This window comes from Colletotrichum paranaense (genome assembly GCF_030867605.1).
Source record: "Colletotrichum paranaense strain IMI 384185 chromosome Unknown Scaffold_3.1, whole genome shotgun sequence".
In the NCBI taxonomy this organism is placed as follows: Eukaryota; Fungi; Ascomycota; class Sordariomycetes; order Glomerellales; family Glomerellaceae; genus Colletotrichum; species Colletotrichum paranaense.
The window spans coordinates 327,738-352,507 of record NW_026848961.1 but is presented as its reverse complement, the minus strand read 5'-3'; the positions used below and the strand labels follow the sequence as shown (position 1 = coordinate 352,507).

The following is a 24,770-nucleotide window of genomic DNA, read 5'->3' as shown; positions in this document are numbered from 1 at the left end:
AGTGGTTTCCGTCGAAGAAAGACGGAGACTTACAAATGCTTCTGTTATCCGAAATCTCGAATCCAAAAAAGGTACATTTCCTTGGACGCGCAGGTCGCATTGGCAGGCGCGCAGTCTGTCGTTTGGGGACTGCACGTGATCCACTTCCTCCCCCAAGTTCCAAGAGGTAGTGGCCAGTGCCACCCCTGTTCCACCACCAATTTTTCGAACGTGGCAGCTTTGAGAGTTACTCCCGCGCACCCTGGGACTTTAATGTGGGTACCCGAGCGAACTGGCTGACCTGGCGCTGTCGACTCGAAGAAACGAAGCATCTACAATTACACCCCCTCGACAGCCGACAGACGACGAGCACCGCGAATTTGAATCGACCCTGCCCCGAAAAACCTGCGGTTTGCCCTACACTTCGTCAGTCGCATTCAACTTCCGTCGTCGACAACATGAGGCCATTTCTCCCATTGCTCTCGCTGAGCGCAGTCGCTCAGGCGCTGTACTTCTACATTGACGGCACCTCGCCCAAGTGCTTCTTCGAGGAGCTCCCCAAGGACACGCTCGTCGTTGGCCACTACACTGCCGAGGAGTGGGATGACCGGATCAACCAGTGGGCCAAGCACGATGGTCTCAGCATCTACATTTCCGTTGATGTAAGTCAAACCCCTTGGTCGCGCATCCCCCCCCCCCCTTTGGAGCTACCACATAGCTATAGGCACCCGGGTCACTCTTACTGGCGTGCCCACAAGAGCAAGAAGAAAATCCATGCTGATGATCTACCTCGTAGGAAACCTTCGACAACGACCACCGTGTGGTTTCTCAGCGCGGCCAGGCATCAGGTCGTTTCACCTTCACGGCTGCCGACGCCGGCGACCACATGCTCTGCTTCACCCCTTCTTCCACCTCTGGCCGCGCCGGCTGGCTCTCGCTCCACTCCCACAACGGTGGTATCCGTCTGACACTTGACCTCGCTATTGGCGAGAGCACCGAGATCGAGAGCTCCGACAAGAGCAAGCTCGAGGATATCGCGACCCGCGTCAAGGACCTTAACGCTCGTCTGCAGGATATTCGCAGGGAGCAAGTCTTCCAGCGTGTAAGTCTTCCACCATTAGAGCCGATACAGAAGCTTTCTCTCCCACTGTTCGAGACGGGAGATATGGCGTCCATCTGGCGCCAATGTGTACCAAGGTACCAAGCAATGCTGACGAAAACGAATCAGGAACGCGAAGCCGAGTTCAGAGACCAGTCCGAATCCACCAACGCCCGTGTCATCAGATGGATGCTTATCCAGCTCACCGTTCTCGCTGTTACCTGCACCTGGCAATTGTCTCACCTGCGGTCATTCTTCATCAAGCAGAAGCTCACATAAGGGAAACAAAAATAGGGGTTGGGGCGTGCTTGATGCGCCCCGCAAGAGCAGAGAAGGGTCGATTGGCCATGCTCAGTGCTTGGTAGGGCCTCGTACAGAGGGAGGGAGGCTTCCAAATTGCTCATTGCATCAGGCCACTGCGGCCAGGGGCTGGGCAACGGATTTGTAATGATATACACACCAATTGTAGTTACGAAAAGCGAGGCTCGGTCAATGATGCATACGTCGAATGTCAGAATTCTTACTTGTATCTTGCGCGGCGAAATGTCCAGTCATTGTGCGCCACCAAACTCACATATCGCAACATTTTCCAATCTTGGGAAAGAGCTAGTTCTCCACTACTCATCTATGAACTTGCCCTGAGTGAAAGCCTCCGTTTACAGCTAAATGCGCCGCATACGTGCCGTTATCAGATGGGACGGGTGTAGCAAGGCCGACCGCGCGTGAATCTCAGCTCAGAGTAAGGCCCTGAAGCTTCTTGTCCTCATTCGACTTGACAGTTAGCTATGTCGGAGGACTTCCAGCAAGACCGTTCCAGAGTGGCAACACGCAAGGGCTGTCTCATTCGACCGCCAGTAAGTGATGTGATAGCCTAATGGCAAAGCTGAGAAGGTCTGCAGCAGACCGGATCGAGTAGTGCTCATATGTGGGCCGGGAACATGGTCACAACGGTGATAGGATCAGATGAAATGTGAAGTCAGGCGGCTAATCCCAACTAGTCTTTTACCAGTCCGGTAGGCAACCGTGCAGTGGAGATGTTGATCTTGTCACCTGTTTGAGGCTCACAATACAGGAGTGGTAGAGACGCACAATAACCTCCATGTATAAATGTAGCACTCACACGAGGGGAATCAAGTTATGGCGATCGCTGTCGAAACGGAAGGCAACAGAGCCTCATGCATGCTAGTGGCCTTGTCACCTCTTCCCAACCTTCTATTGTATTCCAAGTGCAGCAGATCGTACTTTTTCTTTTGAAAGTCACTTTTGGCTGCATGACTGGGAATACCACTTGGGCTTATACAAGGTTTTGATACACTCCCATAGGTGAAGCTTGGAAAGTAAATACACAGTTCTCACAGCAGACACGAAGTTGCACTCAAATCAAAGAAGTCGGACATCGCTCGTCGTCTGAAGTAAATAAGAAGAGTGGGTATATTGCCATTCAAAAATGAATCCAGCGTCTCGTCAGCTCCTATATCCATACGTTGATCGCCCGCCGATCACAGCACACTCAGCCTCCCCTTCGCCTCAGGACCAAGCGGCAGCTCGGCCATCCTCTGCTCCTCAAGCCTCTTCATCTCGTCCCGCGTCGCCCTCCGCGTGAGAGCGTCCTCCATCTTCCTCAGCGCGAGCTCCCTGTTGACCAGCCGAGAAAAGGCCCGCAGCGTAAAGTCGTCCGCCTCGTGACCCGAGGCCTCGAGGCGCTGGAGGGACAGCACCGTCTTATTGACGTCCTGAGCCCTGGCGTAGCCCGCGATCAGGGTGTTCCAGGTGACCAGGTTCGGCTCGACGCCGTGCTGGCGCATTTGCGCGAGGATCCGCTCCCCGGAGCCCTTTTCCTTACTGAAGCCGTGCAGGAGGATGCTCCAGGTGAAGACGCTTGGAGCAGGGTGCAGCGGCGCGGGAGCAACCTCGGTCTCCTTGATCTCGCTCTGCGGGACTTTGCTCTCCTGTGCTTGTCTATCTTGAGCCCCAGTCTGTTGAATCTCGGTCTCCTTAACCTCAGTCCTCCTGCTGCCACTTCTCCCCTTCGAGGACTGCTTCGCTGCGTCGGCTGCTCTGCTCCGCTCTTCAAGCGTGTACTTGAGCATGTCGCCGACGATATCCAACGCGGCACGAAGCATGCCTGGGTGCTTGCAGAGCGCCTTGATAAGGACATCGTACATGAATGACCCCTTCTCCTGCACCAGCTTGGTGGCGCCGGGGCTGCCCTTCAAAATCTCCTGTCTGAGGTACGCGTATAGTGAAATGAGGTTGATGGGCTGTGACATGCTCCTCACGTATGCGAGGAACATGATGCTCAGGGTTGCACTCGTCGGTTCCATCTTCTCATGGACGGTGGACATGGCTCTGTCAAGTGCAGGAAATAGTTGTCGCGCCAACTCCCAATCCGCTGGCATCTGCAGGCCTTCTTGGCCCTCGAGGTACATTGACAGGTCCACCGGAAGGAGAGCCTGCAATGGTGCCAAATGGAACACCTTTGAGTAGAAGTGTAACATTGGCCCAAAGGCCGGCATGACACCGGGCGTCCACTTGCAGAAGTGAAGCAGGCACATCAGTAGGTCGTTGAAGAAGGGAACGTCAATCTCATTGCCCTCGACAGCTCCTATGACGGCAGATTCGATACTCGACGGCGAAAGAGCTCGCTTTCCTCCGTCTAACAGAGTAGACCACATGATCATGTCTGGTTCAAAGTTGTGCCGCTGCATAACCCGGAACACCTCCTCTGCAACTTCATTCTGATCTGTCAGGCACAGCGACCTGATCACTGCCGTGTAGTGCACCATGTTGGGAGCAAAGCCATGCTCTATAAGGGTAACAAATGCGTCCGCAGCTGAAAACCCGTCGTCAACCTTGATTTGGCCACGCTTGAGACTCAAGATTGAGGTACACAAAGATGCCCATAGGCCTGAGTCGAGATCAACACCTTGGTCTGGGATAGAATCGATGGCCATCTGGAGAGCTAGGTTCTTATGTAAGGGGCTGACTGCAAGCCGTCTGGCCATGTTTTGGAGAGTGTTGCTGTGGAGTCGGACGTCCTTTTCCCTCCAACAATCGTAAAGGGCAATCAAGGTGGGCAATTCTACCTCATGCGTCAGCATGTAGATGGTGTTTTGCCTCAGGGGGATATAAGCCGCAGGCAGACGTTCAAAGACCGTCACGACCACGTTACAAAGATGTGTTCTCTGCTCAGTAAACTCAGGCTTGGATAGTTGACTTTGCCACTTTGCGAGGAAGTGAATAGCATCACTGATGGCGTAACCCGGCGGCTTGATATCGCGGGTGGTAATTTCGAGTATGGCTGTAGCCCGATCAGGACAAGACCATAAAGCAGAGAACATGAGCTTTCGCCACTTTGTCTTCTTCTGCTCCTCAGTCCATGTCGGCCATTGCTCGATCGCGTCTTCAACGGCTTGACGGTCTTGGATCCAGCTGAGGACTTTTGGGACTTTGTAGCCTTCGCCGAAAGATGCGAATCCGTACAGTCTTTTGCAGTCGTTTTTCCAATTCTCAAAGTCTTTCAACTCCTTCTTGGTCATGCGATGGCGGAGGTACCCATATTCCAGGTATCTTCTCTTCCTCTCTTTTACGAGCTCAGAAATCCAGGTGTCGGCATTTCCTGATGTGAATTCGTATTTCTTCTTCCTCTCTCCTCCATTCTTAGGGGACCATGTGTCGATGTTTTTCGAGGTGAACTCTGTTCGTTTCCGGCTTGTTTCGGCATTTATGGGTGCTCCGATAGGCGTTGGCGCATTTCTCGATCCTGGCTCGACTAATCTTTTTATTTTGCGAATTCGAAACGGCCGTTCTGTGGAGGGTTCTATAGCGGAAGTAGCATTGGGTCGAGCTTGGAAGGACGTTTGGATATAACTATTCGCTGCGAGGTTGCCGCGTTGTCGGATGTGTCGTAGACATTGTCGGCCTGCTAAGGAGTGCGACATCGCAGGTGTAATATCGGGGCGTTAAAGCCAGAGCTTCCGGTCGTTACGGACAGGTATAGCTTCGCCGGCATTCGAGCGACGACGGTGCGACCGTGATTTTGTTAACTGTCTTGGAGCATCGAGGGTAAAGTATCCGAAGTTTGAGGCTGTAGTCTGTGAACTGGAGTCTTATTTTGTTTTTTTGCGACAGATGGTAGCTTCTCATAGACCCCTGGCGAGCTAAATGCGATTTTGAAGGATGGAAGACCGTGCATCCGCTAGTGCATTTCGTGGAAGTATCCCGCCATCGTAGCAATGGCTTGCCCCACTGCGAACCGAACTTGAACTTTCAACCTCCAAACTCCCGATTGAACGCGCTCACCAAAAGCCGCAATCTCACCAACACTCCAATTCGAAGAATATCTGGCCAACCTACCACAATATCGTTCGTTTCGATCAGTCTTTCTCTATTACAGCATCATGTCGAGCTCCCAAGCCACCCTAAGCGCGGTAACAGACGAGCGCAAAGCGCGCCTCGCGAAGCTCAAGAACCTCAAGAGAAAACAACCAGCGGATGAGATCGTTGCGCCAGAGTCAGAACGCGCAGCCTCGCCCCCAACAGAGCCGGACGTCACAAAATTGCACCTTTCCGGGCGCAACTACGACCCAGAAACGCGTGGTCCCAAGCTTGGCTTCGAGGCGCCCCCGACCCAAGACCTAGAGAATCCTACACTGGAAGAGCTCGCGGCAGACATTGAGGAGGATGTGAAGCAAAAGGCAACCGAAGATGCGCAGGATGACAAGGGTATCGATCTGTTCAAGCTTCAACCCAAAAAGCCGAATTGGGACCTGAAGAGAGACTTGGAGAAGAAGCTGGAGATTCTCAACGTTCGGACGGACAATGCTATTGCGAAGCTAGTAAGGGAACGCATCACAGGAGCTCAGAAAGCGGCTACACAGACCAAGCAAGTCGATGCAGGCAGCAGGGAGGGCGACGCAGCTGGAATTGATGGTATTGCATTAGTGGAAGGAGTGCGCGTACGCGAGAGGGAAGAAGAGGACGAGAGACGAGAGAAGGCGGACGAGGAGGATGACGATTTGGCTGTTTAAGCAGCAAATCCTGGCGCGAGTGGCAGAATGCCTTTGTGTTTTTACAGTTACGGAGCAGGCATAGACTCCATTTGACCTACATATAATTGATACCCCATAGCTACCTATTTAGGGACTGTGTCAACGCCAGTCTCTTGGAAAATGGACTGAGACTGCGCTCTCGTTCTGGCTGTCGCTCAGATCCACCACCCTGCCTTTGGTTCTCGCCACCTCGGCCCAGTGTAGGCTGAGGCTCGTCTCGATATCCGTCGTTTCTGCCAGCACGTCGATTTGGGCCGCTTTGTGGCCTCGCACCACGACGGTCGGGAGACCGGGACAACGACCTCCTGCTGCCAACAGCATCCATACCACGTCCTGAGGTGGATGAATCCCTGGAATCGGGCGAGTAGCGCGCATGACCACTGGCCGTTGGTCTAGCGTGATCCGCATCCCTCTGACGATAGTTCTGCTCCTGGGTTCCAACGGGTGAACGACTGTCCCTTGAAAGTGATCTCTGGCGGCGTCGAGGTGGGGACTGAGTCCGTCTGCTTGCTGCTGACCTTCCTGAGACAGAGCGACCGTCGTCGCTCTCCGGACTAAACGACCTCTGTCTCCGCAGAGCAGAGGCGGGAGATGGCGAGCGCCGCCTAGGAGGAGGCGATACGGAGCGGTTTGTTGAGATGGTGGAAACGGAGTCAACAGACTCGGATCGTCTGCGCTTACTCTCTGTTTGCCTGATGAGTTCGTCATCTCTCTCGTCCAGCTCCCTCTTTCTCGCTCGCTCAGCTTCCTTCTTCGCGAGCTCCTCATCGGCGATTCCTTTCCTACTCCACGAATTAGCCACCTTGAACGCATGAAATACAAACGAAGGTGAGAAACTGACTTTCTTTGCGCGTCATCTGGCGTATCGTTTGTCAGTTTGGGCATCAGCTTCGGGTTGCGCAGCTGTTGAGTTCGGGACGGCCGAGACACATATGGTCGAGCCGTAGCCGACTCCTTGCATTCATAAGAGTAGTGACGTTCTGCGAGAGTCAGCTTGATATTTGCAACGTATGGTTTGCTTGTAGACTTATCTCTTTTGAGACACTTTTGACATTGGACGTTTGCTGGGGTGGACTGGCGAGGTCCGCCACGGCCTCTGTAGGGATGCATTGAATAGATTCGCTACTTGAGCGAAGGGTTTGCCGTAATTTGAATAGCCGTCGTTGCGCTGGCGTCTTCAATCAGGTTTTTATTGGAATCGCACTGTTGTAAGTCTGGATGGCGATTGATGATCCGCTATGATGGGATCAACAGATGAGATTTTCTTCCGTTTTCTTGCTTGGTACGCGAGCCTTTGATACAACACTGGTGTTCTATTATCAGCGACGGGCTCTTTGGTGTTTCGCCGTTGCAGCTGAATTTCAGTTGTAACCAGCTCTGTAGAAAGTGGTTTACTTCAGCGACAGAGGAATGAGGTTTGGCTCCAACGATGGGCAACTCGGACGCTTATGTAAGGTGGAGGAAAGGATCGGAAAACCTGCACCAGCCTCAGAGGCACCAGCCACAGACCCAAGGTTTCCGTTAGGAATCTGCCGGCACTAAGCCACTCTCGGCACAGCCTCTGGTCTTTTTGTCTCTCACCAACTAACCTACCCTACCCAGGCCCGAGACCTGCTTGATGGTCATCAGAATTCCCGTATTCCGTTCCCAATCATACCCGACTCTTCAGCCTGACGTCCCACAAGACGTTGCGGAGGGGATGGCAGCCGTCTGACACCACCTTATCGACTTGAGACCGTTGTCCGCTCGATTGGGAGTTGCCAACACTGAAGCTTCTCGCTAAGGTTCTCTACTACGTCTCTGCGACCGAAGATACCTCGCAACTGAGAGAATACAGAGAGAGAGAGAGAGAGAGAGAGAGAGAGAGAGAGAGAGTGTGTGTGTGTGTGTGTATGTGTGAGAGGGCCTCACGCAACACGAGTGTGAGATTGAGACATAACGTTGTCATCGGATTACGGATATCAGTACTTATTGGACCTAGCGAGTGAGGAGTGCGTGAGTGATTGATCTCGCACTGCAAGTTACCCGGGGTGAGTGAACAAGAAGCTGAGAGGTCGTTGGCTCCGTTCTCCAGTTTCCCCATCCTCTTTTTTCCCTTTGCAGCGCAATCCCAAAAACCCACACCACAGCTCTACCAATTCCCTCCCACTACCTTAAACCATCGTCTGCACCACACCACCCACACCACACCCCTCTCCCCCAAGCCCGTGACGGACTATCCGCCTCACAGGCCGCCAAAATTTCACGTCGCCTCGTCTCAACCGCTGCGCGCCTATCTACCAGCTTCCTGCAACCAACCTTTCCCACAACCACTGACGGATAGTCACTCAGGCGCACATCTATTCGACGACGAAACACGCAACGGACAACTCCCATTTCTCCCCTGCAACGAGAAACTGGGTCCATCATTCATCCAACATTCAGGAATCCAAAAGCTACGATGACGACCTTGTCCCGACGATGATCCACGGTATTTCTTCCTCTGCAGGCTCGCCTTGATCCAGTTTGTTCCTTGCTTTCGGACCTCGTCTTTAATCATTTTTGACCCGGTCTCTTATTTCGTCTCATCGCGCGCCTACCATTCTACCTGCGCGAAGCTACTTCAGTGGACGACTTTCATTTCCATCTCACTACCCACGGCTGAAGTTGGGCCATCCTCCGAACCTCTTCACTGGCTATGGCTACAGCCCAGATGCCATCTGACATTCCTAAGCCATCTTTCGCAAAGGTGCGATTTGCTCCCGAGCTACCCCTCGTTCTCGAAGCTCAGTAGTTGCCTAGTGATGAATGCTGACAATCTCTGCGCTATTCTAGGTCGCTGCATCGGCATCAAAAGATTCCCAACCCGTCACTACCGTCAGACCAGTTGCTGCGCCAGCTCAAGCCCGTCCCAGCCAAGCTTCTTCTACCGGTGCCGCCTCCATACCCGCATCTGCCACTTCAGACGCAGTTGATACTCGCCAATCCGCAATCATGAACTCTACGAAGTCTGCGCCGACTGTCGCTAAGCGCGAGCCCACCCTGTCCAAGAAGCCCGATGCGACCGGTGTCGTGTTGGATGGATTGAAGGATTTGAGCATTGGGCAACCGACACCGAGCCTTGTTGTGAACGGAACAGGCTCTTCGTACGCTGAGCGATCAAAATCTATAACCAAGGATGGGTCGGACGACTCCCAGAGAGCTGACTCCAGCTCGGAGCTCGGTACCAAGCCTCCCAGTCTGGACGGAAAGAGTATTACGTCGGGAACGACCTTTGCGCTGGACGAGAAGGAATCCCTGAGGCCGGATGACAGTGCCAGCGTCAAAGCCGCTGCTGCCGAGGATGACGATTCCTTCTCATTCCGGGGGCCAAACCTACCAAACTCCAGAATGGGTTCCGACATTGCGGCGCGTGCTAGAGGCATCATCCAGCTTGGCGACATGCCCGATCGCCGTCTAGCCCAACCTATCTCCGGCTCCTTGAGCCAAGGCATGATCACACCGCAGAGTGCTTCGTCAGATCAACCACAGATGCCCATCCCTAACGCTCTGTCTGCTAATCTCCCCGACTCTGCCAATCTCTTGAATACCATCTACGGACAGGCACCGGATGAAAAACTCTTGGAGGCTATGGCTTCCCCGAAGGATCGACTGTTTCTATTGCGATTGGAGGCCGAATTGATCAAATTTGTTCAAAATTCCAAGTGAGTACCGACGGATTGAATCAATGTGCAGTCACTAACAGCGATATCAGAGACCCGTACATGGACTTTCCGCCTTCAAATTCATTTTGTAGGATGCTCACACATAAGCTGGCTGACTACTACCGCATGACGCATCAGTATGAAGCTCGTGTGGGATCTGTCCGAATCTTCAGAACCCCTTACGCCAGAGTACCTGAGTCGCTTGCTAGTATCGCTGCTCCGGAAACCAATGCCGAAACGCCTCCTCCTCCAGCGGTCCTGCCTCGAAAGATCATGCGACGTGGGGAGGATGGGGAATTCGGTAGCAACAGCGCTTCTCCATCCAAGGCAACGTCTGAGACCGGCAGTGACTCTAAGGATAAGTCTGCTGCGGCCAATCAGAAGTATTTTGCCCTTCCTCCTCGAATGATTGCAACTTGCTGACTTGTTCAGATTGTCGAGAGAGCAGCGTGAAGAAGCGTACAAGCAAGCCCGAGAGAGAATATTCGGCAATTCTGAGAAGACTGGGGAATCTACGCCTGGTATGTGTGACTATTACGTTTCCTTCGGACCGCCACTGATCGTGTTCCAAGATAACGAAATCGAAAATGGCGTTTCACGTGCCAGCTCCGTTTCGGCGAGGGAAAAGCCTGGTGTCAGCAAACGGGGCAAGACTGGGAAGCAGAGACGGGATGATTCAGACAGTTTCGACTCGAGACACAACTACACACCATACTGGGGGCCGCAGCAGCAGACTTGGGTGCCTCAACCTCAGTATGTTCCTGTGTCAAACCAATACGGTGCGCTGGTGCAGCAACCGTATCCCAATCAGATCCCCGCAGCCCCTTACAACACTACACCCACGCAAACATTTGCTCCCATGATGCCTAACGCGGGCTACAATGCGGGCTATCCTAACATGACACCGGTAAGAAAACTCTTCCGTCCTCAACTTCATAAAGCTGATCGGGACTAGTATCCGCCTCCGGCAAACCAGGCCCAGTTCCAAGCTCCTCCGAATGCGAGGAGCTATGGTGGTTCTGGCCCTACTCCTCCACAGCAAGGTTGGCAACCACAACCAGGGTTCGGACCGGCGCCGGTGCCGATGACTCCACCTTCGACGGCTAATGCCACGGCTTACACGCCTCGGGGTATGTCGGCGCCGCCCAGTCAAAGCACTGTTCCGTACATGTACGGGCAGTTGCCGGCCAACATCAACCCGAACGACCCAAAGAGCCAGCATCCCATCCCCGGCAGCTACAATCGCCACGCCTTCAATCCCAAGACGCAATCATTCGTCCCTGGGGGTGGCATGTCTCCGATGCAGCCACCACAGCCGCCATTCAGTGCTCCTGGATCTCACCACGGTAGCCCCCAGATCGGCTCACCACATCTGGCATACGCCGGTTATCAGCAGCAAGGACCACCAGCACCTTACGGCTATGCCATGGCGAGGCAAGGATCGAACAACTCGATTCCTTCCTACCACCCGCCTCCGCCCCAGCACCCTCATCACTTGAACCCTATGCCTCAAGCACCGGTTCATCATATTCCTCAACACCCCCCGCAACACATACCACAAAACCCCTCCCCTCATATTCCCAATAAACCCGCCATCCCTCAGGGTCCGGCTGGACAGACGTTCAGCCACCTGCCCCACTACGGCAACCCTGCTACTTTGCCGCAAAAGCCAAACATGGGTATTTAGGTACACGCTTGATGTTGTTGGACGGTCCATGGCAGAATGAACGGCGTACAGGGGTTTTAAAGGTACAGCATACTGGCGTTCACACAGGAGGGATAGGATGGCATCAGATCATGTAGGCTATTGCATGCTAGAACACTTACGCACCTTAATTATCACTCAAACCTTTTTTCAAAGTTTACGTACGTCGCAAGCTGAACAGACATCTCTAGTGTGTGTGTGTCTTGAATATTTGCATGAAAGCGTGAATAATCATCATTGCAACTGCCTAGCGCATTCTACCCTAGGCCGTCTAATTCTGCCACTGCCATAACGCCATGATGGTTTTATCAAGTGTGGATTCCTCATGATGCCATGCTTGCTAACCTTGCGGCAGAAAATTCCACAGCATCGCGGGCCAGCTTGTCCTAGGTCTCTTTCAACCTCTCGACCTCCTATCTCCTTTTTAAGGGGTGTTAGGTTTGGTTCAGTCCTCTCTTCCACATGGCTTTTTGCATGTAAAAGGAGAAATTCCTCTCTTTTTCTTTTCTTTCTCAAACAAATTAGCTTGTCCCCTTTTTTCTTTACTCGGTAGGTTCCCTCGGCTCGCGAGGCTCGCGGGGCTCCCTGGGCTCTCCCCTCTGGCCGCCACCACCACGGCCGCCGCCGCGTCCACCGCGCTTGCCGCCACGCTGACCACCCCGCTGTTGCTCGCCCTTCTCGCCGCCCTCGGTCGTCTTGCCCTCGCCGTCCTTCTCGCCGCCGGTGAGGTTGGCAACAGCCAGCCGTTGCGACAGGTCGATCTGGGTGCGAATGGTGTTGGCCAGGTAGGAGACCATGAGGACGTCCTGGATGTGGTTGTTGAAGTCGTGCTCAATCTGCTCGGGGTCGACCTTGGGCGCGAGGGAGAGGGCGTTCATGAGGTACTGGCCGAGGGCCTGGTTGGGCTCCTCGTCCTCGTCGAGGATACCGTTGACCCAGTCGCTGACGCGCTCGATGAGGTTGGCGCCGGACTCGATGGAGCGGGCGAGGCCCTCAATGTCGGAGACGACGGGGGCGGTGCGGTCCTCGGTGTCCTTGGCCATGGAGATGGCCTCGAGGGCGCTGCGCTCGGCATCGCCGTACATGAGCTTGTGGGGCACCTGGATGAAGAGGCAGCTCTCGGCGGCGCGCTCGGCGTTGACGGCGACGGGGGCGGAGATGTAGCATCGGGCCTCAATGTCGGAGGTCGGGTCGGTGCTGATGGTGAGGTGGACGGCGGGGTGGGGGAAGGTGCCGGTCTCGGGGGAGGCGAAGAAGTTCTGGATCAGGGCGGAGAAGGAGTTGAGCTCGTGGGTGGTGGTGTACCAGCCCAACAGGGACTCGCGCGGGTTGGCCTTGAGGGTGAGGGCGAGCATGTTCTTCTGGTAGTCGACGTCCACCTCGACCTGGTCCTCGTTCTCGGTGTGGGGGATGGCGAAGCAGGAGCGCACTTCGACCTCAGTGCCATCTTCGGAGCGGACACCAACGAGGGCGCCGATAACGCGGGTTGATTGCGTATCGCGGATGTCTCTTCGCACGGCATGGTCGAGAATGGAGAGGATGGCCTGGAAGGAGGAGGTGGGGTTAGCGACGAGTAGTTGGGGTTCCCCACGGGGGGTAAGCTGTATTAATGATGAATGTGTATATATGTCATGGCCTTGTTAAGGTCTATGACATGTCTCGGGTAATGATATCAGGTCCTGCAGCGTAGCAAGATGTGTCGTACCTGGGGCTGGATGTTGACGGTGAGCGGGGCAATGTTGCCTGGGATGCCAATCGTGGCCGGCGCGATGGGCCGCGACAGGTGGAGGAACTTCTCAGTTTCGGCGACAGCCATGCTGGGCAGGTTGGATCTCGGGTCGTCGAGGTTCTTTCGAAGGGGGAGACCTGCGGTTGAGGAGGAGATATCGAGAAGAGGAGGGGAGGGGGAGGGCGGGTTTCGGGTTGGTGGTGATGCGCGGGCCAAAAATTGAAGAGTGGGTTTGGGGTCTCTGGTCGGAGCGTTTTTTCGCGATAGGTCGCTTCAAAAAATCGTCGAACTCTTTCGCTTTCTCCTAGTGGGCGGTTTGCCGATTTTGCGATTTGTGGTTGGCCCCTACTGGGTTGTGCGCGCTAAGATAAGACACGATAACGGTCTCTGTGGCGGAAGTGCCCCGCTGTGGCTAGTGACTACCTAGTGTGGGATTTTCTGCAAGGCTGATATGGCCGACTTATAACTTTTTTTCCGTCGACCAAGTGAATGAGTTTTGCTTCGGTGAACAACACTTTTTGATCTATTTTTTTCTTTTGAAAGCTCATACATTGCTGTCTGTGTTTACCCAGAACTTGCACTGACAGAAAGTAAGATATAATGGGCCCAAGAGGTAGAGGTCGGGCCGGATTCCGGGGAGGAAGCAGAGGCGGTGCCCGTGGTGGTGGCAGAGGAGGTGCAAGAGGAGGCACAAGAGGGAGAGGAGGTGCGAGAGGCCGAGGTAGAGGAAGAGGAGGCAGAAGATTCGATACTGCACGTCTGGAAGAAAAAGAGTATGTTTAACCTTCCCGGACATTTTATGAAAATTTATGATAATCTAACACTGTCAGGACTTCAGATGATGAGTCCCAAGAAGAGGGAGACTCTGAGGCAGAGGAGGATTCTGATGTCTCCATGTCCGATGATGAGGATGAAGATGAGCAGCCTCAAAACACACGGCCTTATATGGCGCTCCTCCAAGGATTTAAGGAGTCTTCAGAGCCAAGTGCCAAAAGACGGAAGCTCGAGAGCGGCAGACCAGAAGCGACCGCCAAGGCCGAGTCCGAGTCCGAGTCTGAGTCTGAAGCTGGATCTGGATCCGAGTCTGAATCTGATGGCGATGAGGCCGAGAAGGAGGAAAAAGATGTTGACAGGGTCGAGGAGGCTGAAGACCCAATGGCTGATTTGGAAGAGGAAGCGGAGCAGAGCGACGATGAAGACGACGTCGATGCCTCAGATCCGTTCGACAGCCACTTCGCTACTCCTGACGAAGCTGTGACGGCGAAGAGAGTCAAGGCGATCCAGAAGAATGACTGGACTTTCAAGCGAACAATGTCCAAGGTTTCAAAGGCTGTTGTGACATACCCTCAAGCGGAAGGAACGGACGCCCCGACGATCCCATCACCGATCTCCGGCTTGGATAGCCTCAAGCTCAAGCAAAAACTGCGGGAGATCGCCTCGAAGAAGATTGGCTCACTCGATACGCTGCAACGAGCGATTGCTCCGACGATATTCAATTACAACGACGTGTTGTATGATAACCGAAACATTCAGAACTCCAACGGCTTACGGCAGCTTGTATGCTTACACGCCGTCAATCACGTCTTCAAGTAAGGGACCTACCTGGACGTGACTTGCCTTGAATTTCAAATGCTTACATACAAACAGGACCCGAGACAGAGTCATCAAGAACAACTACAAACTCTCGAGAGAAGAGAATGCCGATCTCGAGCTCAGAGACCAGGGCTTCACGCGCCCCAAGATCCTATTCCTACTGCCAACAAGACAATCCTGCCTAACGATTGCAAACACAATCGAGGACATTTGCGCGCCGGACCAGCGGGAAAACAGAAAGCGCTTCGACGATGCGTACACTGACGAGGACGTCAAATTCGGAGACGACAAGCCGGCCGACTTCCGCGACCTTTTCGAGGGCAACGACGACGACATGTTCCGGATCGGTATGAAGTTCACGCGCAAGACCGTCAAGTACTTTTCACAGTTCTACAACTCAGACATCCTGCTTGCCAGTCCCCTGGGCCTGCGCATGGCCATCGGCTCTGACGAAGACAAGAAGAAGATGGACTACGACTTTCTCAGCTCCATTGAGATGGTCGTCGTTGACCAGGCTGACGCCCAGCTCATGCAGAACTGGGAGCACGTCGAGTACATTTTCGAGCACATGAACCTCCAGCCAAAGGACGCCCACGGCTGCGACTTTGGCCGCGTGCGCAGTTGGTACCTTGACGATCAGGCGAAATATTTCCGCCAAACCATCGTCCTCTCCGGTTTCAACACGCCCGAGCTCACCGAGCTCTTCCGCACGCAGTGCCACAATTGGGCCGGCAAGGTCCGCTTCCAGGCCGACTACCCGGGCGTCCTCACGCAGCTAGGCATCAAGGCCCGCCAGACCTTTTCCCGCTTCGAGTGCCGCTCCCTCGAAAAGGAGCCCGACGCGCGCTTCGACTACTTCGTCTCGGCCATCCTCCCCTCCCTCATCAAGCGCGCGAGGGACACCTCGGGCACCCTCATCTTCATCCCCTCGTACCTCGACTTCGTCCGCGTGCGCAACTACTTCTCCGCCAACCCGGCCGTCGCCGCCCTTTCCTTTGGCACAATCTCCGAGTACGCCGACGTCCCAGAGGCCTCTCGCGCCCGCTCCCACTTCATGACAGGCCGGCACAAGGTGCTCCTCTACACGGAGCGAGCGCACCACTTCCGGCGGACGCCGATCCGCGGCGTCCAGCGCGTCATCATGTACGGCCTGCCCGACAACCCAATCTTTTACCGCGAGATCGCGGGAGACTACCTCGCGCGCAGCGAGCAGGATATGAGAATCGAGCCTGGACAAGGTACCGTGCGCATCATGTTCTCAAAGTACGATGTCATGAAGCTGGAACGCGTGGTCGGCACGCAGCGCGTAGGCAAGATGATCCAGGAGAAGGGCGATACCTTTGATTTTGTGTAAGAACAAGGAGAAGGGGGCAAGATGGATGTGTTTTGCTGCCATATTATGGCAGAAGTTAAAAAGTTGTCTTTTTGGAGCTTCCGTAGTATACATGTATACCCTACACGACAGTAATCTATAGACTGGCCAGGTATTTCCCTCTTGATAATACACCATTCTTATCAGTTACATTTTCTTCTCACGCCACATCGTCCTCTCTGCTTTTGAGCAAAGTTTTTGCCCCTATCCAGCAGACGACAGACCTCCTATACCGACTGGCATTGCATCAAGACAAAAGCCTCCACTCGGCTTTACGCCTTCTTGGCGGCCTTCACCTTCTTAGCCTTGACCTTGGCCCCTTCCAACAACTCCTCCTTCTTCGCCGCCTTCGCATCCGACCGGGCCGTGAGAAGCCTGAAGCTGGCCACCATGTCGTCGAACGCCGTCTTGCCGTCCTTGCGGTACCTCGTCACCTTGGCGACGTTCTTCTTGGTCAGGTCGGTGCTGCGGTGGCCGGAGTCCTTGTCGTGGGCGACGGCCTTGGCCGTCATCATGAAGCGCACATCGCGGGGCCCGTCGACGAGCTCGAGGATCGCAGAAGGCGCCTGGTCGTAGGTGCTCCGGGGCTCGGTGCGCAGCACGCGCGTGTAGCCTCCCGGGCGCTCGGAGTAGCGTGTGCGGAGCTCGCCGAAGAGCTTGGGGAGGAGGTCGTGGGGTGTCTAACGTTATATCCTTTTGTCAGTTTCGGTTCGTTCTTTTTGAACCTCGTCTCTGTTTGGGGACTAGTAGCTTCTTCCATCTTGAAGAGCTGCCGAGACCACCAGGGGTGTTTGTCCAACTCACGTAGAGAATCGCCTGAGCTTTCCGCCTCGTCTCCTCGTTGTCGCGCTTCGCGTAGGTGATGAGCTTCTCAGCGAGGCGCTGGGCCTCCTTGGCCTTAGCAAAGGTGGTGTGAATGTGCTCGTGGGCGACGAGGGAGGTGACGAGGCCGCGAAGCAGGGCCTGTCGTGCCGACGAGTTGCGGCTCAGATGCCTGTACTTGGTGAGACCTCCCGCCATGGCTGCTGTGAATGTGTTGAAGTCGTCTCAATTGAGGGAGAGAAGTCGGCGGGAGCAACCCGTTTTGTTTCGTTTCGTTTCGTTTTCGTCCGTAGGCTGCTCTGCGTGGTGAACAGGGCGGTGGACTTCGGAGCAGTTTGAGGCTATCGAATCGAATTGGATCGTCAAAAAAGCCGTGCTGATAGCCTCTGGAGTCGCTCGTTGCAATCCGTCGGCTGTCGTCTCCCAAATTTTTGGCGTAGGGTGGTTCGGAGCCTCTGGTTGGCTTAGAGGAACAATTAGGCGGGGACTGTAGTTCAGTGTTCCTGCCGCCAGATGCTAAGGTACCTTGACCCCTGCCCGTCGCCGAAATCCACCCGGGGAGGCTGAAAGTCGCTCGCTCGCTCGCAAGCCCGATTAATTAACGTCATTCCGCACCGAAGCTGCCCGTCCCGCTTCTCGGAGGTCAATTCAGTGACAAGCGACAACGCCAATTCGGTTCGACTTCCTACGACGTGCTTGCTCCAATTGCATCATGAAACCTTGAAGCCGAATACAATATACGGAGAGGAATTATAATATCAAATCCCAGTCTTCAATTGCGCCCGTCGCATTTGGACTGGATCATCAGCCATCATGGGCTTCACCACTGGATTCGTACGCTACACTCCCTCATCCTCTCTTTCTCTCTCTTTCTTTCTCTTGCACTCCAGAAACCTATGACGGAGATTTTATACACGCACTATTAGCATATCGTATAGCTAACTACCATACCTCATCAAACAGACCGGCGGTGTGACCGTAACCCTAGGCGTAGCCTACCTCACAGTCCTCGCCCACCAACGCAACCGCGAAAGCCAGTCCCACACCCTCCGCACCCAACACCACGTCCTCTCCTCCCTCCTCGAGCCCCAAATCCGCATTCCTCCGCCCCTGACCCGCGCCGAACAGGCCGTCAAGGACCGCGAGACGCTCCTCACCTCCGCCAAAGACCGCTGGAACCGCGAGGTAGAGAACGCCGTCCGCTGGGCGCAGCGCACCGACTGGGGCGAGGTGCGCGAGGGTCTCGAGAGCGGCGCCGCGCGCTTCTGGGGCGGCACCATTGAAAAGGCCGGCGAGGCGGAGCAGGCCGTCGAGAAGAGCGCCGTCCCGCTGGCCAAGGAGGCTTCGGCCAAGGGCGCTGCCGCTGCGGAGGCGACCGGCGCGGAGGTCAAGAAGGAGGCGCGCAGCGCGTGGGAGCGCGCGAGGGAAAAGAGCCTCGCTGCCGAGGAGGCTGCGCGCGCCAAGGCCGCTGAGGCGAAGAAGCTCCTCGACGCGAAAGCCGCCGAGGCCAAGAAGATTGTCGACAGCAAGGCCGCCGAGGTCAAGGCCGTCGTCGGCGACGTGGTGGACAAAGGACGGCAGCAAGGGGAGGCGGTGCTCGTGGCGGCGAAGCAGGCGGTGGGCGTGGCCGAGGACAAGGTCAGCATCAAGGCCGACGGCGCGGTGGCGCCCGCGACGACGCCGGTACAGAAGGCGCTCCACCAGCGGTACGAGAAGCCGAGCGGGTTGACCAAGAGCGTCAAGGAGGTGCTGGCGGAGCGGTACCGCAAGATGGACGAGCAGGATAATACGCAGCTTCGGGGTATTTGATTTGCCGCGGTTTTTGAACCACCTCTCTCCCGATTGTCGACATGACAGACGTGGGATTGAGGGGGGCGGGAGGAGAGCGGATGGTGGGATTATTGTACTACCAACCAGACCACACATATAGAATGAAAAACGGCAAGCCTCTGCTTTTTGTTTCTCTTTTGTGGAATCGTCAGTCTTCTTCTCTGGTTCCCGCGGGCGGAAGTGGGACATGGGCAGGTGTGAGTGGTACAGCCGGGCCGTTTTTACTCAGATTTCATTTGCCTATAGGTTCTATCATTCAGGGGGGTCGCGGAACGGTGGACGAGATCCGAGATTGAGAAAATCGAGGCTTCGCGGAGGACAAGACAGCTCAGCGTCTTTTAACCTCGCCCACGATCATACTCTCATGTCGAAAAGTAGACCGCCCCTTCACAGACTCGAGACTTAACGCCATCACCGACTCAAAGTACAAGCAATGACCACCACACCTCACCAACCATGCCCACGACAACGTCAGCACCAAGGACCGCGAGCGACCCCCGCCCGCATCTTCATCCGCCTCCGCGACCGCGTCCAACTCTTCCTCGAACGCTTCGTCGACGGAGACACCACTGCACAAGCCGGCTTCAGAACCTACAAGGCGCACCGGGACGCGCGATGGCTCGCCAGAGATCGGGGCCTTGCGTCCGCGGCGCTGGCCGCCGTGTCGAATACCGAGGATGAGCCGAGTCGCCGCAGTGGGAAGAGGAGTGTGGTTATGCAGCAGGGGAATCTGGATGTTGCGCTTGGTGGTGGTGATGGTGGTGGTGGTGACGATGTCGATGAGGGGCTGGTTATTCCCAAGACTAGGGAGCAAGGCAAGGAAATGCAGATGACGGGGATTCTAGCCCACGATTCTGGGAAACCTTCTACGTTGGAGACGACATCATCAGGCGGGAAAGAGAGACGCCAAACTAGGACCCCTTCCCAGCTGCACAGTCTCTCTAGATCAAGTACGCTCTCATCCATCGTCTCCTCGACCTTCCTAGGAGGTAGTCAGAGACAGCAGAAGAGAAGGAGGAAGAGAGACAGGTTGGACGCTAGGCCGGGCTACTTTGATCCGGACCCGTCACCTGCACTCACCAAACCACCCCGCGCGCTGGCGTCGGTGGTGATGAGAGATGACGATGATAGGTTGGAGATGAATGTGCCTGTTGAGTTGGCGAAGGGGTCTTGGGGTGTTCCTGTTGGGACTGCGAGGTGATTTTATGGGAATTAGTCAGGGCACACTTCTATTTTGTCGAAACTCGGAAGTTTAGGAGGCAAGTTGTTGAGGGGTTTAGGAGGTGGCCGGTGAATTCGTCTTCCTCCACAAGCCTTAATCTTTGCTTCGCTTTGGGTTCAATTCGTGATCGATGAAGGGTTCTCTCCTTTTTTCTGTAGGTCATCTTAGAATTTGCCAAAAATAAGTATGCAATGTGAAACGAAAGAAATGACCTTGATCGCCATACATATTGATTTCATTTGATGACGCAGAATTCCAAATCTCTTTTCACGAATAATGCCAATATCTAACGAACGTCAAAGGCATGCTTTTTGCCTTCTTCACATTACTATCGCATAACGTATAGGAAATGGTATATAGCACAGTACCATACAGACTGCGTCTGAGATGGGGGATAGTACCAAGGCTTCTCTAAGCCTTACATTCACACCCCCTATTTTCATCCCAGCAACATGAGTCCCTTCACTCCAAGCGAGTGTGTGTCCAACGACAAGTCGAAACTTTTTTCTCGCGTGTCCCCCAGTATCTCTCCAAGGCAGGTCATATCTGAAGGGGGACTAAACTTACAACCAAAGGAAAAAGGTGCGCGAGGGCATGTGTTGTGATGAGGTTGTGGTTTTTTTTGGTAAGATAAAAACACAGTGACAATCGCACTTGGGAAAGTGTGTTTGGGTACCAGAGAGACGAAACAGCGGAGGTGAAGTGTGATAAACGCTCTTTGTGTTTGAAACTCGTTCTTGCAACCCATAACTTCATCCGATCAAAGTCCTAAGAACGCCTTCGCTGGGTTAGGGTGTACATACTTACCAGGGCCAAGACCCATCTCAACAACGCACCTGTAGCACCTTTCGCGCCGAGCCCCAAGACCAACTTGACCCAGTAACCCACCCCGCGGACCTGAATACCATTGCGGTCAAAGTCGGGCTTGTCATTTGTCATGCCTTGGAGGCGCTTGAGCTCCTTGGGGGAGTACGGCATGTAGCGAACACGGATGAATTTCTCCAGCCACGAAGGAGTCTGCGCGACGGAGCGACGGTGGGTGAAGGCGTCGAAGGACGCGCGACCGCGGTAGTTGCCCGTGCCGGAATCACCGACGCCGCCGAAGGGGACAGTCGGCATGGAGGCATGGAAGAAGCCGTCGTTGATGGTGGCACCGCCAGAAGTCACCTCGTTGAGGACTTGCAGCAAGTTAGTATGGTCACCTGTCTACAAAACAATGGGCTTTGCTTACTTCGCTTGCTCTCCTGATCATTGCCAAAAGCGAAGAGCGCCAGAGGCGTCCTGTATACCTGGTTCGCAATGTTGATTGCGTCGTCGAGGGTATCATACGGCATGATGGCGAAAACTGGGCCGAAAGACTCATCCTTCATGACGGAGTCGAGCATGGAATCGACCAGCACGGCGGTGGGCTCAATGTAGAGCTGGTCCTCGTCCAAACCACCACCCATGACGATCTTTCCGTTCGTCTCGTCAATCATCTTCTTGATGCGTTGGAAAGACTTCTTGTTGACAATACGAGAGAAGTCAGGGCTGTTCTTGGCGCCGCTGGGGAAGAACTCCTTGTAAGTAGCGTTGAGGCCCTGGATGAGTTGCTCGACGATGGCACGGTCGGCCAGGATATAGTTCTGAGAAATGCAGACCTGGCCGGCGTTGAGGCACTTTGACCACATGAGACGGCGAGCGGCGAGCTTGACGTTGGCGTTCTTGGTGACGAAAGCCGGATTCAGACCACCCAGTTCGAGGGTGATGGGCGTGAGGGTCTCAGCGGCCTTCTTGGAGATGATCTTGCCGACGGCAGTGCTGCCCGTGTACATGATCTTGTCCCACTTGACGTCAAGAAGAGCCTGAGTCTCCTGGACAGCACCGTTGATGACGGTGTAGGCCTTGGGGTCAAGAGCAACCTCGAAGATCTTGGTCAGGACCATGGCGGTGGCTGGGGCGCTCTCGGAAGGCTTCAAGACGGCGGTGCAGCCGGCGGCGATGGCGCCGATGATGGGAAGAAGGGTCAACTGGACGGGGAAGTTGAAAGCGCCGATGACGAGAACCATGCCCAGGGGCTCCTTGCGGATGCGCGGCTTCAGGGCGGCGTAGGTGAGAGGCACATCCTCGCACTTCTCCTCGGCAGCAAACTTGCTGAGGTTCTTGAGCATGTAGAGACAGTCATTGGCGCACCAGTCGACCTCGGAGAGAACGGCCTCGTGCTTGCACTTCCTCAGGTCCTTGCGCAGGGCATCGCAGAGCTGTGGGGAGTAGTCCTTGATGGCCCAGTAGAGCTTACGGAGCTGGAGGGTGCGGTACTTAAGATCCTTGGTCTTGTTAGAGCGGAAGGTGGCGCGGATGGTGTCTGTGAGGCGGTAGATGTCGTCGGTTGAGGTGTGAGTGAACTCGGCGATCTTTGTGTCGGTTGCGAGCGACATTGTGATGGCGTTGAGATGTGCGGTTCTTCAGTGTGTAAGGGACGGTGCTTCTTTCCTGGACTTCCTTTGTTGCGATGAACCGGACCTAGGGAGAGGAGAGATTCGTGAGGGGAAGTTGGCAATGGTCGGGATTCGGGGTCGCGGAAAAGAAGAGAAGGTGGTGTTGGTGGTGGTAGATAGAGTTGTAAGGGTTGCCTCGACTTATGTAGTCCGAGTAGCAAATATCAGCAGCCAAGCCGATGCAGAGGGCGTCGGTAGCTTTGTAGGGGAAAAGTGATGGATGCGACAGAGCTCCACCTGTGCTCGGCCTCCGTGTCGCGTGGGTGTGATGGATAGATACCTTAGTTCGTACGCGAAGTGAGGTACTGTGTAGCAAGGTAGAGAGGCACCTTGAATGTGCGGGTAGGGACTTCCGGGCTTAGAAACCTAGGCGCATGAGATGGCCTAACAGGTGAGGTATCTTATTAAGGAGAACGTAGGAAAAGGTCAACCGGGTCCTTGGGATAAGCTGAATCGTTTAGTGATTGTCAATTTCTCACTTCTGGGACGTGGCCAGCAATATTGTTATCCCGTGGGTGGCGCGGAAAAAGAACTATGTGCAGTATTATGGGTGCAATGGCTGATGGCGGGACTTGTATGATGCGAGTGCGAGTGGTGATGTATTACTTGTCTGACCCGTACAGCAGAGAGAGGGGACGGGATAAGGTGAACGCTGGTGAGTGCAGGCAGGGGGGAAGGGAGGCAAATGCGCTGCACTGCACGTTGGAAACGAACTCGTTTCCTCAAGAAGGCGCGGGCAGGGAAGCTACGGGAACGGTGCGGTGCGCTAGATGCATGTGAACGGCTCCCAGCAGCACTGCTATCCTTCTTCCTTTCCCCTTCATGGTATACCTTACTAAAGGTCAGGTAGAGAGGACTACAACTGATCCGTACCGAATGGCGCCGCATAATAGGACGGACAGGGAAAGGAGGCATAGATGTCCCGACGGAGCGGGCTGCGACGGGGACACCGTCCCATCCTGTCCATGTCCTGCGCTGTGGTCCATCTGCCAACGCTCTATCTTTTCCATAAGTAACTATTGCTATCGTGGTCGTGGAAGCTCTTCGTTCTTCTCTAGTTTGTTCCATGCCCCAAACTAGAGAATCAACGAGCTGTCTTTTGAAGAGACTAATAGCTTCAGGTGAACCGTCCATCCTCACGGTCCATGTCAGATAACACTTAACAAGATTGACGAGCGCATGCTTGAGCTTTGAGGTTTCCTTAGCTAAAGTCCGAGGCAAAAAAAGCTTGGGAGCTCTAGCCAGGTCGTGCCAGGCTAACTTGGTTAAGACGGGATCACCCAAGACGGCGCCGCCGCTCGCCAATCCCGGTGATTTGTTTCTTCCCCACATAGGTACAGGGCGCCACCCCCTGCCCATTTGCACCTGCACGATCTGGTCCTAGCCTGCCGTGCCTGCAAAAAATGGTGAGCAGGACATAAAGGGAATAAATTAGAAAAAAGTTGCCGAGGCATCATCACTCAACACGTCTCCATCAATACGGCTGACTAAGGTAGACGCAAGCAATCCCTGTCCTCGAAAAGGCGTCTATTTTCCTAACTCATGTTTAGGTCAGGTCCCCCTTTCTGGTCTCACTGAATATGATTTAACCCCATTGTTTCTCTAAAACTCGATTGGGCAAAATAGTCATGGCCGCGGAAAGCGGGTGGGTTCCATCCCGGATTGCTGTTTAACGAAATATGCATATTTGAATGTCATTGACGGCGGCCAATTTGTTTATTAATCAGACGAGAATAGATGTGCCAAACAAAGGACTGTAACCCTCAAACTTTTCGGTCGTCAGTACAAGCTTCTAGTCGTATAAGCTTATGGCACAATGGAAATGATGAGAGGATGGTGTCAGCAATTCGTGGTTACCGCCCATATTTGACAAGCTCTTCCCATCAGCCAGCATTATCCTCCAACCAAGCCGCTGCCAACGAGAAAGCCTTGACTTGTCACATCATATAACATTGGTACGGGCATCTAAACGCAAGCCACCGTTGTTTTTTGAATTTCTATAATTCCGATCTGGCACGGATGTATACATGGAGATGTTACAAGGGCAGGCCAAAGTCCCATGAACGGGACCACGCCGCCTAGTCATACACAAGGTTTCTGGTTCGCCCCCGACCAAGTCTGATAAAACAGATATTGGACAAGAGGCACACCGAGGCTGCGGCACTCAAGCCGAGCAGTGGTAGTGGGTGATGGTGCAAGTACGATCTA

General features: G+C 54.5%; 11 protein-coding genes across 11 annotated transcripts; 6 read left to right on the top strand and 5 right to left on the bottom strand.

The window, feature by feature from the left end:
- Positions 1-218: 218 nt before the first annotated feature.
- Positions 219-1,357, top strand: CPAR01_03651 (emp24/gp25L/p24 family/GOLD; the record flags this gene model as incomplete). The annotated part of the gene is made up of 3 exons (XM_060487938.1): positions 219-641; positions 776-1,081; positions 1,208-1,357. Coding segments are annotated over 3 exons (879 nt in total), but the record flags the coding sequence as incomplete, so codon positions are not given.
- Positions 1,358-2,577: 1,220 nt separating this feature from the next.
- On the bottom strand, positions 2,578-5,019 carry CPAR01_03650 (pentatricopeptide repeat domain-containing protein; the record flags this gene model as incomplete). The annotated part of the gene is made up of 1 exon (XM_060487937.1): positions 2,578-5,019. The coding sequence occupies one exon, from the start codon at positions 5,017-5,019 to the stop codon at positions 2,578-2,580; it is 2,442 nt and encodes an 813-aa protein (XP_060352143.1).
- Positions 5,020-5,478: 459 nt separating this feature from the next.
- Positions 5,479-6,108, top strand: CPAR01_03649 (cwf18 pre-mRNA splicing factor; the record flags this gene model as incomplete). Its single annotated transcript, XM_060487936.1, has 1 exon — positions 5,479-6,108. One exon carries the CDS (start codon positions 5,479-5,481, stop codon positions 6,106-6,108), a length of 630 nt encoding a protein of 209 aa, XP_060352142.1.
- Positions 6,109-6,208: 100 nt separating this feature from the next.
- On the bottom strand, positions 6,209-7,239 carry CPAR01_03648 (uncharacterized protein; the record flags this gene model as incomplete). The annotated part of the gene is made up of 2 exons (XM_060487935.1): positions 6,209-6,911; positions 6,971-7,239. The coding sequence occupies 2 exons, from the start codon at positions 7,237-7,239 to the stop codon at positions 6,209-6,211; spliced, it is 972 nt and encodes a 323-aa protein (XP_060352141.1).
- A 1,567-nt stretch (positions 7,240-8,806) lies between these two features.
- On the top strand, positions 8,807-11,499 carry CPAR01_03647 (R3H domain-containing protein; the record flags this gene model as incomplete). Its single annotated transcript, XM_060487934.1, has 6 exons — positions 8,807-8,857; positions 8,944-9,812; positions 9,863-10,195; positions 10,245-10,333; positions 10,385-10,719; positions 10,768-11,499. 6 exons carry the CDS (start codon positions 8,807-8,809, stop codon positions 11,497-11,499), a joined length of 2,409 nt encoding a protein of 802 aa, XP_060352140.1.
- A 560-nt stretch (positions 11,500-12,059) lies between these two features.
- On the bottom strand, positions 12,060-13,333 carry CPAR01_03646 (Mov34/MPN/PAD-1 family protein; the record flags this gene model as incomplete). The annotated part of the gene is made up of 2 exons (XM_060487933.1): positions 12,060-13,118; positions 13,223-13,333. 2 exons carry the CDS (start codon positions 13,331-13,333, stop codon positions 12,060-12,062), a joined length of 1,170 nt encoding a protein of 389 aa, XP_060352139.1.
- A 513-nt stretch (positions 13,334-13,846) lies between these two features.
- On the top strand, positions 13,847-16,193 carry CPAR01_03645 (uncharacterized protein; the record flags this gene model as incomplete). Its single annotated transcript, XM_060487932.1, has 3 exons — positions 13,847-14,019; positions 14,077-14,835; positions 14,894-16,193. The coding sequence occupies 3 exons, from the start codon at positions 13,847-13,849 to the stop codon at positions 16,191-16,193; spliced, it is 2,232 nt and encodes a 743-aa protein (XP_060352138.1).
- A 290-nt stretch (positions 16,194-16,483) lies between these two features.
- CPAR01_03644 (ribosomal protein L17) lies at positions 16,484-17,231 on the bottom strand (the record flags this gene model as incomplete). The annotated part of the gene is made up of 2 exons (XM_060487931.1): positions 16,484-16,891; positions 17,016-17,231. The coding sequence occupies 2 exons, from the start codon at positions 17,229-17,231 to the stop codon at positions 16,484-16,486; spliced, it is 624 nt and encodes a 207-aa protein (XP_060352137.1).
- Positions 17,232-17,846: 615 nt separating this feature from the next.
- On the top strand, positions 17,847-18,842 carry CPAR01_03643 (uncharacterized protein; the record flags this gene model as incomplete). Its single annotated transcript, XM_060487930.1, has 2 exons — positions 17,847-17,867; positions 17,997-18,842. The coding sequence occupies 2 exons, from the start codon at positions 17,847-17,849 to the stop codon at positions 18,840-18,842; spliced, it is 867 nt and encodes a 288-aa protein (XP_060352136.1).
- Positions 18,843-19,296: 454 nt separating this feature from the next.
- CPAR01_03642 (uncharacterized protein) lies at positions 19,297-20,064 on the top strand (the record flags this gene model as incomplete). The annotated part of the gene is made up of 1 exon (XM_060487929.1): positions 19,297-20,064. One exon carries the CDS (start codon positions 19,297-19,299, stop codon positions 20,062-20,064), a length of 768 nt encoding a protein of 255 aa, XP_060352135.1.
- Positions 20,065-20,837: 773 nt separating this feature from the next.
- Positions 20,838-22,502, bottom strand: CPAR01_03641 (aldehyde dehydrogenase; the record flags this gene model as incomplete). The annotated part of the gene is made up of 3 exons (XM_060487928.1): positions 20,838-20,863; positions 20,922-21,263; positions 21,317-22,502. 3 exons carry the CDS (start codon positions 22,500-22,502, stop codon positions 20,838-20,840), a joined length of 1,554 nt encoding a protein of 517 aa, XP_060352134.1.
- Between the last annotated feature and the right edge of the window lie 2,268 nt (positions 22,503-24,770).